The sequence below is a fragment of the Bos indicus genome, chromosome 23 (assembly GCF_029378745.1).
Source record: "Bos indicus isolate NIAB-ARS_2022 breed Sahiwal x Tharparkar chromosome 23, NIAB-ARS_B.indTharparkar_mat_pri_1.0, whole genome shotgun sequence".
Taxonomy (NCBI): domain Eukaryota; kingdom Metazoa; phylum Chordata; class Mammalia; order Artiodactyla; family Bovidae; genus Bos; species Bos indicus.
This window is the reverse complement of record NC_091782.1, coordinates 50,548,890-50,566,270: the sequence shown is the minus strand read 5'-3', so window position 1 is coordinate 50,566,270 and position 17,381 is coordinate 50,548,890. Positions and strand designations below refer to the sequence as shown.

Genomic DNA, 17,381 nt, shown 5'->3' with positions numbered 1-17,381 from the left:
TTCTTGCCTGGAGAATCCTATGCGCAGAAGAGCCGGGTGGGCTACGGTCCATGGGGTCGCAAAGAGTCAGACACGGCTGAAGCGACTTAGCACAGTACAGGGAAACCTTCACCAAAAAAAAAGTGGGAATGAGCGACTTTAGTTTGTAGACAATGGCCTGAACTGGTGAGACCAGGAGACAGCAGAAAGCGCCTGGAGCTTGCTGGAAAACTTGCCAGGTGGGGCTGACGTTGCCACCAAGACCTCTGAGAATGGAGTGTGGACTTTGATGCGGGAAACGGAACTTGGGGCCAGCAGAGCATTTCTTGATTCTCTCTAAGGCATAGATGAGCCACTGGGATGTTGAGAATGAGCAGAAATTATACGTAAAAAATATTGTTTTTGTAGCTTTTCGATTTAACACAATACCTTTCAGATAGTGGGATATTTGGAAACAGTTGCTGTGTTGAATGGGATGGGGTGGGATGAAGTGATAAAGGCAGGTCTTAACTTTGAAGAGCTGCCCTATTTTCCCTTGTTTGAAATATAGTACGACATGCCTTGTGAAGTACTTCAGGCAATCAATTTTAAGGACAAAAGTTCAGGAAATAAAAGCAAGCAATAATCAGAGTTTTAACAAGTAAAGATAGAACCCACCTAGGATTTTTCTGGTGGTCTGGTGGTTAAGATTCTGCGCTTCACCGCAGGGGCCGCAAGTTCGAGCCCTGGTTGGGGAACTAAGATCTCATGTGCTGAGTGGTGTGGCCGAAAAGTTAGCAAAAAAAGATGAAACCCACCCATCAGGACCCTGCGCTCATTTCTTAGCCTGAGACCTGCCATCAGCGTGAACATGGCGTCGAGTTTGCAGAGACGGGGAGGGGCAGTTGAAAGCATCATGGACTTCGGCGAGAAGCGTGCTGGGCAATGTGCTGCCAAGTCCATTCCAGGGACTCACGTGGGAAAAAGGCACAGGATGGGTGTGAGTCTTGAGTGTGAGCATGCAGACCATGTGGTGTCCTCACGTCTAACCCGTCGCTTTCTTCTTGGCAGACCCATTGCAAGATTTTGGCTTTTCTGTCGACCAGTGTGCCAGACAATTAAAACCAAATATCAACATTAGATTTGGAATGGTTCTGAGTAAGTAAACATTGCTGACAGCACATAAAACATGACACAGCCTCTTCGTGGCTCAGACACCCGGTTATTTGTATTTGCTGTGGTGGCTGAGCCGCTGCGTCCCATCATTCTCTGGAATTAACTATTTCCATTTCCATTTTCATTTCTCTCTCTGGGTAATATCCAGATAGAGCAGAACTCTCAATTAAAGCTGTTCTTTTGTGAAAAGAGACCCTAGACACTCATTTGGGTGCTATAAGCACCTGGAATCAGTATATCCAATAACAACAACAAAAAGAAAATATTTTGAGCCTAAGTATCAATGTTTGCTCAAAAGAAGGCTTTTTTGCTTAGTTGTCTCAGCCACAAACAAGTCTGGTACCAGCAGCATGGTTTATCCTCGCATTATTTCATTCCACAAATAGCTCATCTAAGCTCTTAAACCCGGACACGGGCAAAGACGTGGAATATCTTCTCCCTCCACCAAGTCAATGAGCCAGGATGCTTTCAGGTTGTTTATTTTTATTTTTACGTGGCCATGTCATCACAGTTGGTCATCACATTGCTATAGCTGCTAGACTCTCTCCTTTCTCACAGTTTCCTCAAAACAAGAGCAGAAGGATTTAATAAATTGAGCATGTGGACTCTTTCCAGAGAAATGGAGGGAACATTCCCGGACGCCGAGAACTCTCAGGCATCTTGGCATTTCCAGACCTTGCACAGTGTCTGGGCTCCATACCAACAGCTCCGGGAATGCTGTAGGGAGAAAAAGAGGACTAGAAGGAAGGGAGTGAGCAGAATCTAAACAGGGAGGAAAGGAGAAAAGGGCAGAGAGTCGGGAGCCGGCTGTGCAGAGCGGCCAGAAGCTTCCTGTGTGATAATGGACATCAGCAGTGGGGATTACAGGCTGGACCGCAGCCCGCCACTCTTGGGGGAGGCACCTGGGACCACGTAGCTGAGAAGCTGTAGGAGCCAGGTCCCCGGGGTCCACAGCATCAGGGCACGGGTGCAGGTCAGCTAGCTGCTCCAGGCAGGTGAAGTCAGTGAAAGGCTTTCATCCACAGACATGTCCCAGTCGCACTGCCCAAAGGCTGTTTTACCAAAACAGAAAGCTGTTCGCCATACAGCGCAGACTTCTGGCGATGAAAGGTCCTTCAGCTCAGGCTTTTATGACTTCTGAACACTCTGATGCTCAGCGAAGCCCACACTAACAGGAAAGCTGGTCTCCCCTTTGCCCCCAGGGGAGGACATCGAGCAGCTGTTTCTGGATGTCGCGCTCTTCAGTAAAGGACTGTCCATCCTGAACTTCTCCTACCCCGTCTGCGAAGTGGATCTACCCAAGTTTTCTTTCTGTGGAAGAAGGAAAGGAGGTAGGTGTTTGGCTGGCTGACGGCCGCTGGGGCCCAGAGAGAGGTGGACAGGAGCTTGCGGCCAAGGCCACGATATCCAGGCCGGTGTCTAGGGTCCCCTCTCCCCTGCGGATAACCTTAGCCTCATGGATCATCATATGTTGTATAAAAATGACCACATGGCCCATCCCACAGGACCTGCCTTACAGGGCAAGTGTGGACATCAAATGAAATGCGTTTATCGAGTGTTTGCAAAGAGAAAATTGTTGTTAATGTTAGCAGTGGCACCTTGTGAAAAATAACCAGTGCAGTAAGTAAGCTACATGAAAACACTGGATATGGACTTAATTTTAAAGGTATTGCAAAGCTTGGAGGTAAGATAAACATGACCCTGACACCTTTTGCAAGCTGATGAGTCCTTTATTCAAAGAAATAATTGCTCCCTGGTTCATCTTTTGTGGCAGTCCGATCTTACCTATGTCAAGTGTTTGTCCAAAGCAGGGAATACATCATAATTAGATGAATTTCAATACACAGCAGAGAAGATTCCCTGAGAGCTGTTTTTCAGGTCTGACATGACATCGCCCAGGAGGCAGGTGTCATTCCTAACAGCAGCTGGAATTGTAGGGCTTCCACGACAAAGTTCGCTGATCTCACACCTGCAAGCAAGACAAAGCGGGAAGCTTAGTGGGCACTGGGGCTGGGCACCTCCCCGCCCTCCCTTTCACAAACGTGGGCATTTCCTGTTTGTTCTGGTTCACGCTGAACATGTGAGCCTGGCCATGCCCCGAGATTATTGAATGCAAAGGCCTCTCAGTCTCACTGCCTCTAGCTGTTCAAAGTCAGTCGTAACAGCTCTATCTAGGTCAGCAATTCACGTTTCATCAGACAGAGTTCCACTGCCTCACTGTCTCTAAGTGCTGCTTTTTGTGGGTCTAAGAAACGAAGAACTTGCCTAGATTTGGAAAAAGTACCCTGAACACTTTCTGCAAAACACCTTATACCTCACACAGCTGTAGTAGAAAATAAGACAAAGCACCTTCCAGGCAGAGGCCATCTTGATGCGTCCCACCGGTAATCCATGCCAAGGACCGGACAGCCTGTGTCAGCACGCCCGCAGCCCCACCCAGGGCCTCCCTTTGCAACTGTTCACGGCACACGTTAGTAACAAATGCAGTCCCAGGGACTGAGCCACTCATTTCTGCTCTGAAAGAAGGGGAGCAAGTGGCTGTGTCTGAGGCCTCACTTTTAAAATACATCTTCTCTGGGTGGAGTCCCCTACCTTTTGCACATCCGTGATTTCTGGGCCACTGTAGACCTCCTATAGTGGCCCTGTGGTGTAAGGGTTAGCACTCTGGACTTTGAATCCAGCAATCTCAGTGCGACCTACTTATTTGGGGCTTCCCAGGTGGCTCAGCAGTAAAGAATCCACCTGCCAATGCAGGAGACCGAGGAGATGCAGGTTCAATCTCTGGGTCGGAAAGATCCCCCGGAGAAGGGCATGGCAACCCACTCCAGTCTTCTCACCTGGGAAGTCTCATGGACAGAGGAGCCTGGCGGGCTACAGTCCAAGGAGTCGCAAAGAGCAGGACCCGACTGAGCGACTAAACAACAAGACTTCTGCGTCTCCTGGTTGCTTCGCTTTTTCAGGCTTCGGTCCTGCAGGTCCCGGGCCTTTGTTCTCCGTCTCTCCCAACACAGGGTTGGAAGCCAGGCTTACACAGAACCAGACCTTTGCTGTCTCTTATGGCTGTGTGACTTCAGGCAGAATTACTCAGTGTGTCTGAGCCTCAGTTTCCACATCTCCACAGAGACCTCATGGGATTCTTAGTAAGGATAAATTGGACAATTATACAAAGTCCTTAGGACAGAGTCTGGCACACAGGACTCAGTAAGTGATAAATGGCAGCAACTGCCGGCAGGTGATGAGGGATTTCTCAAGCAAGGGCTCTGAGCCCCTGAAGTCATCAATCTCAGAGTGGAAGTCTGCATTTTAACAAGACCTGGAGAGGCGGCAGAGCCTCGGGGGCTTAGAAGTTTAAGACCGTTTTTCCTTGGAGGTAGCAGGAACCGGACTTAGGCCCAGGTTGTATATCCTCTGCTGGCTGAGAGCAGAGCCCCCGCAGCCCCCTTCCACCTCTGGGGAGAGAGCCCCGCCTGCAGTTCTCACGAAACTGGAATTTGGAAGCACCAGCAACTCAGCCTTCAGCCTTTCTTCTCTTCATGTTTTATTCTTTGTCTGCATACTTCAAGCAGCTGTGGGTTTCCTGCTTGCAGTGACAGGGCAGCTGCAAATTCATGAAGAATCAACAAAAACAGCGCTTTATTACTGCATTGGCAGCAAACACCCACCCTTGAACTGCAAAAAAAAAATAGAAACAATGATCACCTTAGACTTTTTTTTTTTTTTTTTACTAAGAGAAGGAAAGGAAGGAAGGAAGAAAGAAAAGACAGAAAGAAAGAAGGGAAGGAAGGAAGGAAAGAAGAAAGAGAAAGAACAGTGCCTGTTCAGGAATTCTGTAACCCTGGGAACTTCCCTCCATCCTCAACATTAAGCCTCTTGTAAATGATCCAAGAATGTGTTGAAGTTGTCCTTTGAAATCCATCAGTTCTTTTTGTTGATCCCAAAATATTGAGATTAATAATGACATAGGACCTAGGTCCGGATAGTCGAAGCTATGTTTTTTCTAGTAGTTATGTATGAATGTGAGAGTTGGACCATAAAGAATCTGAGCATCAAAGAATTGATGCTTTCAAATTGGGGTGCTAGAGAAGACTCTTGAGAGTCCCTTGAACTGCAAAGAGATCAAACCAGTCAATCCTAAAGGAAATCAGTCCTGAATATTCATTGGAAGGACTGATGCTGAAGCTGAAGCTCCAATACTTTGGCCACCTGATGCGAAGAACTGACTCCTTGGAAAAGACCCTGATGCTGGGAAAGACTGAAGGCAGGAGGAAAAGGGGATGACAGAGGATGCAATGGTTGGATAGCATCACCGACTTCATTGAACATGAACTGGAGTAAACTCTGGGAGACTGTGAAGGACAGGGAAGCCTGGCACGCTGCAGTCCATGGGTTGGCAGAGAGTCGGACACGACTTAGCAACTGAACAGCAACAAAAGGCCAAAGTGTTTTTAATTCTCTAAGGTAATACGGGATCCTTTACAAACTCTCAGCCTATTGTGGAGTTTTATTAAATCTAATTGAAGTGAAGTCAGTAAGTCATGTCTGACTCTTTGCGACCCCATGGACTGTAGCCTACAAGGCTCTTCTGTCCACGGAATTATCCAGGCAAGAATACTGGAGGGGATTGCCATTTCCTTCTCCACGGGATCCTCCCAACCCAGGGATTGAACCCAGGTCTCCTGCATCACAGGCAGATGCTTTACCATCTGAGCCACCAGGGAAGCCAGTACCCACAATTCTGTGTAATCATCATGTAGGAAGCTATTTGAGAAGGCGGACTGGCAGCTCTCCTGTGGACCCCGTGGGTTGCTGGTGTTTGCATTTTAACAAACGTCCTGAGAGCTCTGATGTGCACGAACACCTGAGACCCCCAATCTGAGGAAGACCACCCCCTGTGACATCTGTTTCATGACTTTCGGTCACATTGCCCTTCCCTGTGGCTGCCCCAGATTTCTGAAGATCAGCTGAGTTTCTTCCCTTTCTTCCCATCACCATCTCCTTTGCTTCTCCTTCTGGCAATGCAATTAGCCCACCAATTCACAAGCTGTATTTTGAGAGTTATATTAAGTGTTTACACACAGAAATCCAAAAATAGATTAGTAAGGAAAAAAAAAAATTTAAATCCTCCTTCCCTTCTTGCTGCCAGAAGTTATAGCTCTTACAGAGAAAACCTGGGCGGCAAATGCAGAAAGCTCTTGTAGGAAGAATGAAGTTGGAGAAAATCATTTCACCTCCTAGGCCATCCATGGCTCCATCGTTGGCCCTGTCCATTCCAGGAGCCATGAGTCATGTGTGGCTCCTGGTAACCAGAAACGGGGCCCGTCCAAGTGAGATGGGCTCTGAGTACAGTTTGCACCAAATTTTGAAGACTTTGTACAAAACATAGATTGAAAAAAGAATTTAAAAATCTCATTGATGCTTTCTATATTGGTAATCTATTGAAATTATAGTATTTTTTTTTAATTTTGTTGAAAAAAATCTTTCAAGCAGAGATGATTCACATAACTTCAAGATAAAATTATTAATGGCATATTTTAATTCATGCATGTTTTACTTTCAATATGATCCTAAAGGGTGCCATTTTTGAAAAAGGATTTTGAAAGGCTTGATCAGTTTTTTCAAGTTTAACTTAACTTTGATATGCATGTCATTGTCTTATAGGCATCATTGGGTTTTTTTCCCTTTAATTGTTAGCTGGTCTCACTCTGCCAGATAAATATTCATTGTCAATGGCTTTAAGTTCTTTAACACTTTTGCCTTTAGAGACCTAGATTTTTTTTTTAATTAAATTCAAAATTTGTATTTTGTATGCAATGTGTTAATTATATTTTCCATTGCCAAAAAACCCAGTTTTTGTTGAAGTATAGCTACTTCACAACGTTGAGTTAGTTTCTGCTGTAGAGCAAAGTGAATCAGCTACACGCGTACATATACCCCCTCTTTTTCGGATTCTCTTCCCGTTTAAGCCACCAGGGAATGCCGAGTAGAGTTCCCTGTGCTCTGCAGTAGGTTCTCATTCGTGATCTGCTTCACACGTAACACCCATAGTGCGCATGTGGTTCTCATTCGCGATCTGCTTCACACGTAACACCCATAGTGCGCATGTGGTTCTCATTCGTGGTCTGCTTCACACGTAACACCCATAGTGCGCATGTGGTTCTCATTCGTGGTCTGCTTCACACGTAACACCCATAGTGCGCATGTGGTTCTCATTCGCGATCTGCTTCACACGTAACGCCCATAGTGTGCATGTGGGTCTCATTCGCGATCTGCTTCACACGTAACACCCATAGTGCGCATGTGGTTCTCATTCGTGGTCTGCTTCACACGTAACACCCATAGTGCGCATGTGGTTCTCATCCGCGATCTGCTTCACACGTAACACCCATAGTGCGCATGTGGTTCTCATTCGTGGTCTGCTTCACACGTAACACCCACAGTGTGCATGTGGGTCTCATTCGCGATCTGCTTCACACGTGACACCCATAGTGTGCATGTGGTTCTCATTCGCGGTCTGCTTCACACGTAACACCGATAGTGTGCATGTGGTTCTCATTCGCGGTCTGCTTCACACGTAACACCGATAGTGTGCATGTGGTTCTCATTCGCGGTCTGCTTCACACGTAACACCGATAGTGTGCATGTGGGTCTCATTCGCGATCTGCTTCACACGTAACACCGATAGTGCGCATGTGGTTCTCATTCGCGATCTGCTTCACACGTAACACCCGTAGTGCGCATGTGGTTCTCATTCGCGATCTGCTTCACACGTAACGCCCATAGTGTGCATGTGGTTCTCATTCGTGGTCTGCTTCACACGTAACGCCCACAGTGCGCATGTGGGTCTCATTCGCGGTCTGCTTCACACGTAACGCCCACAGTGCGCATGTGTCAGCGCCGGTCTCTCACTTCATCGTCCCACCCTCTTTCCCCTCCATGTGGTTCTCATCCGCGATCTGCTTCACACGTAACGCCCACAGTGCGCATGTGTCAGCGCCGGTCTCTCACTTCATCGTCCCACCCTCTTTCCCCTCCATGTGGTTCTCATCCGCGATCTGCTTCACACGTAACGCCCACAGTGCGCATGTGTCAGCGCCGGTCTCTCACTTCATCGTCCCACCCTCTTTCCCCTCCATGTGGTTCTCATCCGCGATCTGCTTCACACGTAACACCCACAGTGTGCATGTGGTTCTCATTCGTGGTCTGCTTCACACGTAAAAGCCACAGTGTGCATGTGGTTCTCATTCGTGGTCTGCTTCACACGTAACACCCATAGTGCGCATGTGGTTCTCATTCGCGGTCTGCTTCACACGTAACGCCCATAGTGCGCATGTGGGTCTCATTCGCGGTCTGCTTCACACGTAACGCCCATAGTGCGCATGTGGGTCTCATTCGCGGTCTGCTTCACACGTAACGCCCATAGTGCGCATGTGGTTCTCATTCGCGGTCTGCTTCACACGTAACGCCCATAGTGCGCATGTGGGTCTCATTCGCGGTCTGCTTCACACGTAACGCCCATAGTGCGCATGTGGGTCTCATTCGCGGTCTGCTTCACACGTAACGCCCACAGTGCGCATGTGGGTCTCATTCGCGGTCTGCTTCACACGTAACGCCCACAGTGCGCATGTGGGTCTCATTCGCGGTCTGCTTCACACGTAACGCCCACAGTGCGCATGTGGGTCTCATTCGCGGTCTGCTTCACACGTAACGCCCACAGTGCGCATGTGGTTCTCATTCGCGGTCTGCTTCACACGTAACACCCATAGTGCGCATGTGGTTCTCATCCGCGGTCTGCTTCACACGTGACGCCCACAGTGCGCATGTGTCAGCGCCGGTCTCTCACTTCATCGTCCCACCCTCTTTCCCCTCCATGTGGGTCTCATTCGCGGTCTGCTTCACACGTGACGCCCACAGTGCGCATGTGTCAGCGCCGGTCTCTCACTTCACCGTCCCACCCTCTTTCGCCTCCTTGGTGTCCGTTCATTTGTTCTCTGTGTCTGCGTCTTTATTTCTGCTTTGCAAATAGGCTCGTTGAAATTATAATAATTGTAATATTTGGGTTAATATGCACGTATTATTAAATTAATTTCGCTTGTTTCTTTTTCCTTTTTAAAAATAATACAAATTACAAATGTGGCTCACATTATATTTCCATTGGATAGTGCTGACCTAAAACCAAATGTCCAATACGATAGCCACTCACCTCGGGAGGCCACTGAAATCACTTACATTGAAATTAAATTAAAACCTTAGCCACACTACCCACCTTTCAAGTTCTTAGTGGCCACATGTGGATGGCGGCTGCTTTATCTAATGATGCCGATGCAGGATAGTCACGCCTTTGTGGAATGTTGCACTAAGCATCACTGACCTGGTAGGCTCTGCATCACTCTGCATTTTTCTTAACCACCTGTCCTGAGTTTAGTTGGAATTTGTGTTGGAAATTTCACTGTCTAGACCAGGGACTTTCTCTTTTGTTGAATACCTAGAGTATGCAGGTGTCATGGTTCCAAAGAGGTCTTTGCTGGAGCCCAAGAATCCGCCTGCAGTGCAGGAGGCCTGGGTTCGACCCCTGGATTGGGAAGATCCCCTGGAGAAGGGAAGGGCTACCCACTCCAGTATTCTGGCCTGGAGAATTCCAAGGACTGTATAGTCCATGGAGTTGCAAAGAGTCAGACGCGGCTGAGCGACTTTCACTTCACTTCACCTCAAATATATGCAAGACGCCACTCTTGGCTCTTCTCAGGCCAACCGCCCAGCCTCCTCTCTGGGCCCGAGATCAGTGTATCAGTGCCCTACTGCTGCTGTGAGCCTAGTGATCTGCCACACAAAGGTGTTCTCTTACCACTCTGGACACCAGAAGCCTGAAACCAGACTCAGGAGGGCTGTGTTCCTTCTGGAGAATTCCGAGGATGGATAAAGGTCCATTTCCTTGAGGTTTTTAGTTTGTGGAAGCTGCTCGCTTTCCTTGACTTGTAGCCACATCCCTCCTCTCTGATTCCATCCTCACATCCCCTTCTTCTTTTGATCTTCCCCAGCTTATGAGGACCCTTGTGGTTACACTGGACTCACCCAGACAATCCAAGATAATCTCCCCATCTCAAAATGCTTAATATGACATCTCAAAATCCTAATTTTGCATCTTCAAAATCCCCTTTGCCTTGTAAAGTATCTACAGGTTCTAAAAATCAGGACATGCACATCTGGTGGGGGGAGGGGCAGGCATTAGTAGCCTGTACAGCCTCCAAATGGAGAACCAGCACAGTTTGTCTGAACTGCGCATACTATGACCTTGTGAAGAGGCCATGTAATTGTGCATCATCAGAAGAAAACTCAAACTCTGTATGCTTCCAATGAAAAGGCCCTCCAAGAAGTTCTGAGAGCTTCACCGGTGATACAGCTACTTGTGTAGCTGGGGTGAGATGTGAGTTTCTCTGTTAGGGGATCCTATCGCTGCTCAGAAAGGTTTGCCTTCTTGGACTGTTCTTGTTGCCCTTCCCAGACCCCATAACGCTCCCACCAGTCAGGTTCCCTGCCCAGAGGAGAAACTATCTGACTAGAAGTGGGGGACACAACCCATGTGTCTGTCGGAACCATTCTTGGCAGAGAAAGAGGCTAAGATTGTCAACGAGTCCTTATAGGAGTTTGTCATTGAGAGGAGGCCCATGTGATATTAGGGCAGAAAGACCGGGGTAACGAGCACATCTCTGAATGCCTGGAGAGGGGGCATGGCGGGACCCTACTCAGCCCTAGAAGGCTGCTCACTTCATAGTTTTATAAATGCCCATTGCAAGTGCACAGTGAATGTGTCTAAGTTTAAATAACGTTAGATTACTCTCTTAGTGAAAGGGCAGCCGTCTGGTCCACGACTCTTCGGGAGCTGCTATTTCCACATTTTAAAATCCATTTCCTCTCTAAAAATACACTGTGTGCCAATCACACAAATATCTGGGTTCCCCAAAAAAAGTCGATTGGCAGAAGCAACTTCAAGTATTCAGAAGCAGGAGGGTGAAATTTTTAATCCACTCCGTATTAAAAACTGATCAAGATTCCCAAAGAAGGAGAGAAAGAAGTGGGTACAGATATACCGTGGCTCTTTTTATAGCCCTGGAGTGTGAGGATGTTAATTAAAGGAATCTCAGAACCCGAGATGATCTGGAAAAGGAAGGAGCAAGAATTTAATTTTAGGTGTTGTTTCATCAGGTTTAAAAAAAAAAAGTTTCGCGAGTTACTTGCAGCAATTCTCAGGAACTTCATGGGCCCACAGAAAAGCTCCAGTTGAAACTGTAAAATGAGGACCGAGTTCGTGGCAATCTCTCACCCCACAAAGGTCGCTCATAGTGAAGCACAAATCAGCAGATGTTGGAGCATTAAATGAGCATAACAAAGTGCTTGATAGCATTTGTTTGGTATGCTTCAAAAGACAGCACTCGTCCATTTTTTTTAAACCGGAAGCTAAAAAAGAAAAAAAAGACACCAGTAGAACTTAGCAACTGTTCACAATGGCTCAGGAAGAAGGTTCCCAAACCCAGCCTTGGCATGTTTCTCTGCGTCCCCCTGGGAACCTTCGCGTCCCTCTCCTTCACACTGGGAGGTAAGGTGAGAAACGTGCAGGAAGACCTGCTGGCTCCCCCTTCCCAGGGCCCCGTGCTCCGCGAGCTCGCACACGAGCTCCTAGTCCCCTCCGCGCCCTGCAGAAGAGGCCTTCCTACTTCTGCATTGCAAGTGCAGGCGCTGCGTCACGGGATAGTTAGCAACTCGTCCACCAACACTTAGTGAGGAGGAGAGCTGGGTCCTGCCTCCAGGATCCAGCCGTTTGCACTGTGTCACCTTAGAACACCAAGTAGATACGTGAAGTGGGTATAAAATGCGTCCAGGGGAATCCAAGCAGAATCCAGCCGCACCTGACGGGAAGGGGCGCGCTCACTGGTGTGCTGGGACTCTGCTCCTCTGTCAGCTGGGTCCCGTTCCCTGAGGGACTTCAAGTGGTTCATGGTCCCAGCAGCCATGGTTCTTGAGCTGCAGGCAGCAGAAACCTACTCCTGCCGTCAGCAGCAAAGGGATTGTCTTGAAAGGCTACCGAGAAGTCACAGAATCAGCGAGAAGCCTCGGGGAGATCTTGTCATTCAAACGTCCCACACCAACCATCGTCTCAAACACAGCATCTCTGTTTGTAAATTTAGCAAATCTTCCCAAACATCATTATCAGGGCTTTATACGGATTAGCTCTCTTCATTCCTCGCAACTCTGTTGTTGTCCTTACTATACCCGTCTTAAAAACGAGGGCGCTGAGCCCAAAGTGATCGTAACTGTCCAAGGTCGATCAGTCACGGGAAGTTGTCTTAGGATTTAACCCTGAGCATCCCAGGGCCAGCCTACCCTCTGAACCCTCATCCTGCCTGGCTCTCTCGTGACCTGCGTGTCTCCTGCTACTTGCTACGGCCTGGATTCTGTCCCACTTAGGGATTTATGTACCACAGTCAGAGACCCTTTGCTTCCATCACTGGATCCCCAGGGCACAGTAAGCAGAGACAATAGTAAAGTCAATTCTGTTTCAACACTTGAATGACGTGATGTGCGCTTTGTCTGTCTTTCCAGAGCAGATTTATTATGCCGGCCCTATCAATAATCCTGGATTTGAAATTCCCGAGGTAAGGGTTTGGTTTGCTGTTTTATTTTGTTCCTTAATTATTGTATCGAGCAGTTTCTTAAAGAAGGAGGTGGGCAGGGAAGAGACAGCAGAGGAGGAGAGGGAATTAAACTAAAACCTTCAAGTTTTTGCACCGGCTTTCACTGAGAAGACCCTTTCTGGGTGAAGCTGTTACTTCATTGTGGGCACTTGCTAATTAAAGCTTGACGCATGGGTTTTGGCGTTTTGGTGTTTAACATTTTTGTCCGGCGGGATCCTGGGGCACCCCTTGTGGAGACAGTGCCCCTAGAGAGGGGCTCTGGGGCCCTGTCCTGCTGGAGGACTCTGTCCAGGGGCCTCCGCATGGCCAGACTGTTAGAGGCGAGGCAGGCAGCCACAGGCGGGCTGGCCGTTCAGAGAAGGGAAGAGAGACAGCCCAGAAAGCTCTAAGCTCCCCAGTTACTGCGCTTGCTCAGTACTCACAAGCTCCCACCCCGTAAATAAAATGTCCACGTCTTGCACCTTCACTGTTTTTCCAACAATTCCTTTTTATTTAAAATACCATTAGTTTATGAAACAGCCGAATTCCAGCGACTCAGACATAGCAATCCATTCTCAATAGCTACTCCTGAGAGCATCCTTCAGAAAAACATCAAAAGAATCACAGAAATGTAATCGGTTTGTTTCATTTTTTGGTTTTCAATTTCATCCTTTTCATCTTCCAAAGCCTGAGTATGACTCTAGAAGAGGACCTCCTGCTCCATAAAGAATCTCTTGAACTCGTTTCATCCCCCAGGACATGTTCCCTTTCTGTCCCAGCCTCTGCACTCCCCCTCTTCAAGCCGCCAAGTCTCCAGACCACCTCGGTCTTTCTCCAGCGATGCTTTGGCAGCTGGGGCAGGTCCAGCTTTCCAGAGTCTTCTCCTCAGGCCTTTCAGGGTAACACGCAAGTTGTACAAACTCTCTTCCCTTCTAGGATGTGAGACCAAATTTCTCCCACAACGTTTTTGCTTTAAATCTTTGCTATTTGAATTCTTTTTCTTTCTCCATTTTTTTCTGTGGATCCTTCCCATGCACCCCCAATCCATCAACTTGAAATTTGCAAGCAATTAACTTTTGTTTTGCATTACTAACTTAAAAAAAAAAAAAGCAGTTACTCTTAGCAACTGGAATGAAATAGAGAGAAAGAACTTAAAAGTCATAGGATCACTTTGAAAGAAATGAAGCCCAGATGTACCGAGGTTTATTGCATCCACGTAGGATACGTGGGTGAACGCATCACCTGCATCCGTGGCCCACTTGCATTACCTGCATCCGTGGCGCACTGACGATGGTCCTTGAGATGTTGCCCAGTGTGAGGCTAAGACAGTGGTCAGGTTGCCTGCCCCCTCCTGCCTGTTCAAGCATCCACAGAAGCCCTCTGTGCCGTCCTCCTACCTCTTCAAGACTTTCTGGGCCTGTGGAGCAGGAACCTGGCCAGTCCTGACCCCCGAGGCAGGCCTGCAGGGGACAGAACCAGAACCACATGTGAGCCATCATGTGAGCCGCACAGGCAGCTGGAGGCCTTAATCCCAACCTGGGCTCCCCTGCTGGCCCGAGACCAGCCCGGCCTCCCAGGCGCCCCTGGCTGGCCGCCAGCCTGCAGGCCGCAGAGACGCTGCTTCCTAACGTGGAACAGAAATGGTGTGCAGACTTTTGGTTTTAGAAGACCTTGCCCAGGTGCCCCCTTCTCCCACCAAACCCCCCAGAGGTGGGCTCTGTGCTAATTCCATCCCTGCTCGGCTGAAAACTGCCCACTCGGCTGCCAGTCTTCAGTGTGTTGGTATTATTTTCTTTTTATCACAACCAGTCCTTGGCCCCACTGAAGTCCCGCCTGCAGCGGGCATCTGTCTATGGCGGCTGCTTTCTGACTTAGAGACTCTATGAACTTCCAGCTTGGCTGCCAACTTGGAGGTACAGCCTGAACCCTCTAAGTGCCAAGGGTGCAACTACAGCCTCCTACCTGGCGAATCCAAACCGCGGAAAGGCCCCTGGTCTGTGCCTCGTCCCTTCTTCCTGCCCGCAGATGGGCACAGCTGCCTGAACACTTTCACCCCTTAGAGCAGAGTCTGTATTAATATATCTTGTGATTCAGAATCCCGAACCCCTTCCTTCAAATACTGCATCTTTTGTTAGGCTTCTAAAGCATGGATGAAAGACTCAGTTGGGTTACAGTAATTTCGTGTGGCGTGTTCTTAAAGGCACAGGAACAGTGAAAAGTAGATGATGGGGATGACGATGATGATAGAGAGGAAGAAGCCCACTCGGGTGCACGTGTGAGCTGGTCTTTATCCAGACCTAATTCTCTGACTTTTACACTGTGACTGACACCCCAACACTGCTTCTGAAGTCATAGCTGCTGCTATTTGAGCAGGCCTAGGGAGCCTAGACCGTCATAGAGTCTTTAAGGTGAAGGGTGCCTAAGGTCACCTTCAGCAGCCTTCACACCCAAGACCCCATCAGTGCTGGGGAACCCGCTCGCTCCTGGGCCTCTGCTAATTGCTAGAAAGTTCTTCTTTCCTAGCCCGAGACCAGTCATGCACCATCCATCCGGTGGTCTGATCTGGCCCTGCCCTCCAGCTGACACAGATTAAACACCCTCCCTTTCTTGGATGGGGGCTTCCCTGGTGGCTCAGATGGTAAAGAATCTGCCTGCAGTGCAGGAGACCTGGATTTGATGCCTGGGTTGGGAAGATTCCCTGGAGAAGAGAAAGGCAGCCCACTCCAGAATTTTTGCCTGGAGAATCCCCATGGACAGAGGAGCCTGGTAGGCTTTAGTCCATCGGATTGCAAAGAGTTGGGCACAACTGAGCAACTAACACACACTTTCCCTTGGGTGACTGGCTCCTTAGAGATGGGCCAAGAGTCCCAGGAGCTTCTTCCACCCTCCACCATGCAGAGCCTTTCTCCTCGGGACAGAGTGTCTGCAGCCACGGGCTGTGGGGTGGGTAGGGCTTCGGCCACGAGCACTGCAGATGTGGCTCCTGCCCAGGGCCTCTCTGCTGCGCCACACACAGCCTGGGCGGCCTTCCCTGACCGCAGGCAGAGGGGCTCCTCTGTGGCTGGCCATGGCCAGAAAGGACCCCGAAAGGCAGGAACACGTTCTCTAGTGGCGCGTTCAGGTTCCGTGCCGTTGAGTTTTGCCCCCCAACTGCCTCCTCCGTCTCCACACACAGCACTCCATCTTTCCTGTTGCTCAGGCCAGGATCCTTGGGGTCAGCCTTCACCCCTCTCTTCCCCACCCACGTGGGTCTCCTCAGCAAACCATCTTGGCTCTTCTTTGCAAATCCAGCCAGAATGCCCACCTCTCCCCCGTCTCCCCCAGCTGCTCCGAACCGTCCCCACCTCTCACCTGGCTCTTGCAGCGCCTCCTACCTGGTCCACCACTTCCTCCGCATCTCCCCCCATCTCCTTCCAGTGTCGGCAGGCATGCTGCCGACAGCCATGTCGGGACAGGCCACCCCCCAGAGTGGAGGCTGGTGCCGCCCCCCCCAGGCCCTTGGGGCTGTCCCCTGCCTCCTCCCTCTCCTCCTGCGGGCCTCTCCCAGGAGTCCCGTCTGCCTCCTCAAACGCGGGGCCCCCAGCCTCCAGGGGAATGGTGAGCTCCCGCACTTCCTTCAGATCTTGGCCCCAAGGTCACCTGCTCAGGGAACCTGCCTTGAGCACCCTACTCAAAACCACACAGCAGCCCCACCACCCCATCGGTCCACTCCCCATGGGAGCGCCATCTGGAGCACCAGCATCTCAGGCTTAGCCAGCCATCCCGGGCGCCCTCTGCTCTCCCGGCCAGCCTGGGGGCCCGCAGGGCAGGCATGGTTCCTCCCACTGACCTAACCCCCAGGGTCGAGAGCGGAGGCCGCATGTGATGGGCTCACTGAGTGCCCACTGCAAGCCGATGGCTTTGCCAGTCTCACAGCTGCTGCTTCCCTGTGCCCCTCAGGGAGACTACCAGGTCCTGCTGGAGCTCTACAACCAAGACCATGCCACCGTGGCCTGTGCCAATGCCACCGTCCTCTATTCCTGAGCCTCTCGAAGCACGGTCAGCAGTCCCGTGGCAACAGCGCTCCTCCCACAGACCCTGCTGAGAGGGAGGACCAGCAGACCACACAGCAAGCCTCCTGGAAGGTGCCAGCGCTGATGTCAGCCGCAGGACCAGAGGTCCCCGCGCTCCCTGGATGCAACGAAGGCCCCGCAGTATCCGCCTCCCAGGAGCTCCTGGGGGTCAACCCAGCAGTCCTGAGGGACCGTCCCTCATCCCTAAGTGCTCTCCTGACAAAGCTCACCTCTTTCCAGCTCCTGGGAGCCCAGGATCAAATAAAGAAACTGGCCCACAAGGAGTGCCTCGTGGTTTGTTTAAGAATCCTGGTACAGCCCTGTAGCTGTAGCGTGAGCTCCTCTGCACACAGAGCCACGGGCTGCCACAGCATAAGTGATGCTGAGAGATGCAGGAAGGTGGGGGCACGCCTGCAAGGGCAGAGCTGGGATAAGCCCCACACTCTGGACGTGAGGCCCAGAAGCTGGTGAAACCTCACACACAGACATCACAGTCTCCACTGAACTAACCTCTTGATAACTTCATCCC

At 49.9% G+C, this 17,381-nt stretch overlaps 1 protein-coding gene and 1 non-coding gene across 5 annotated transcripts in view; one reads left to right on the top strand and one right to left on the bottom strand.

The window, feature by feature from the left end:
- LY86 (lymphocyte antigen 86) overlaps positions 1–17,133 on the top strand; it is a 44,234-nt gene extending 27,101 nt beyond the window's left edge. For 3 of the 4 annotated variants that reach the window (XM_019986308.2, XM_070778456.1, XM_019986307.2), the window contains 4 exons: positions 1,030–1,116; positions 2,337–2,465; positions 12,730–12,782; positions 16,740–17,133. In XM_019986308.2, the coding sequence (XP_019841867.2) occupies positions 1,030–1,116; positions 2,337–2,465; positions 12,730–12,782; positions 16,740–16,823 (353 nt within the window). In that variant the 3' untranslated portion in view covers positions 16,824–17,133. Of the gene's footprint in view, positions 1–1,029; positions 1,117–2,336; positions 2,466–12,729; positions 12,783–13,328; positions 13,439–16,739 lie in introns of all 4 variants that reach the window. The other variant, XR_011563523.1, reaches the window with a different exon arrangement.
- Positions 5,781–5,852, bottom strand: TRNAH-GUG (transfer RNA histidin (anticodon GUG)). Its single transcript has one exon. It is a non-coding gene; the product is annotated as a tRNA-His (tRNA).
- Positions 17,134–17,381: the final 248 nt, after the last annotated feature.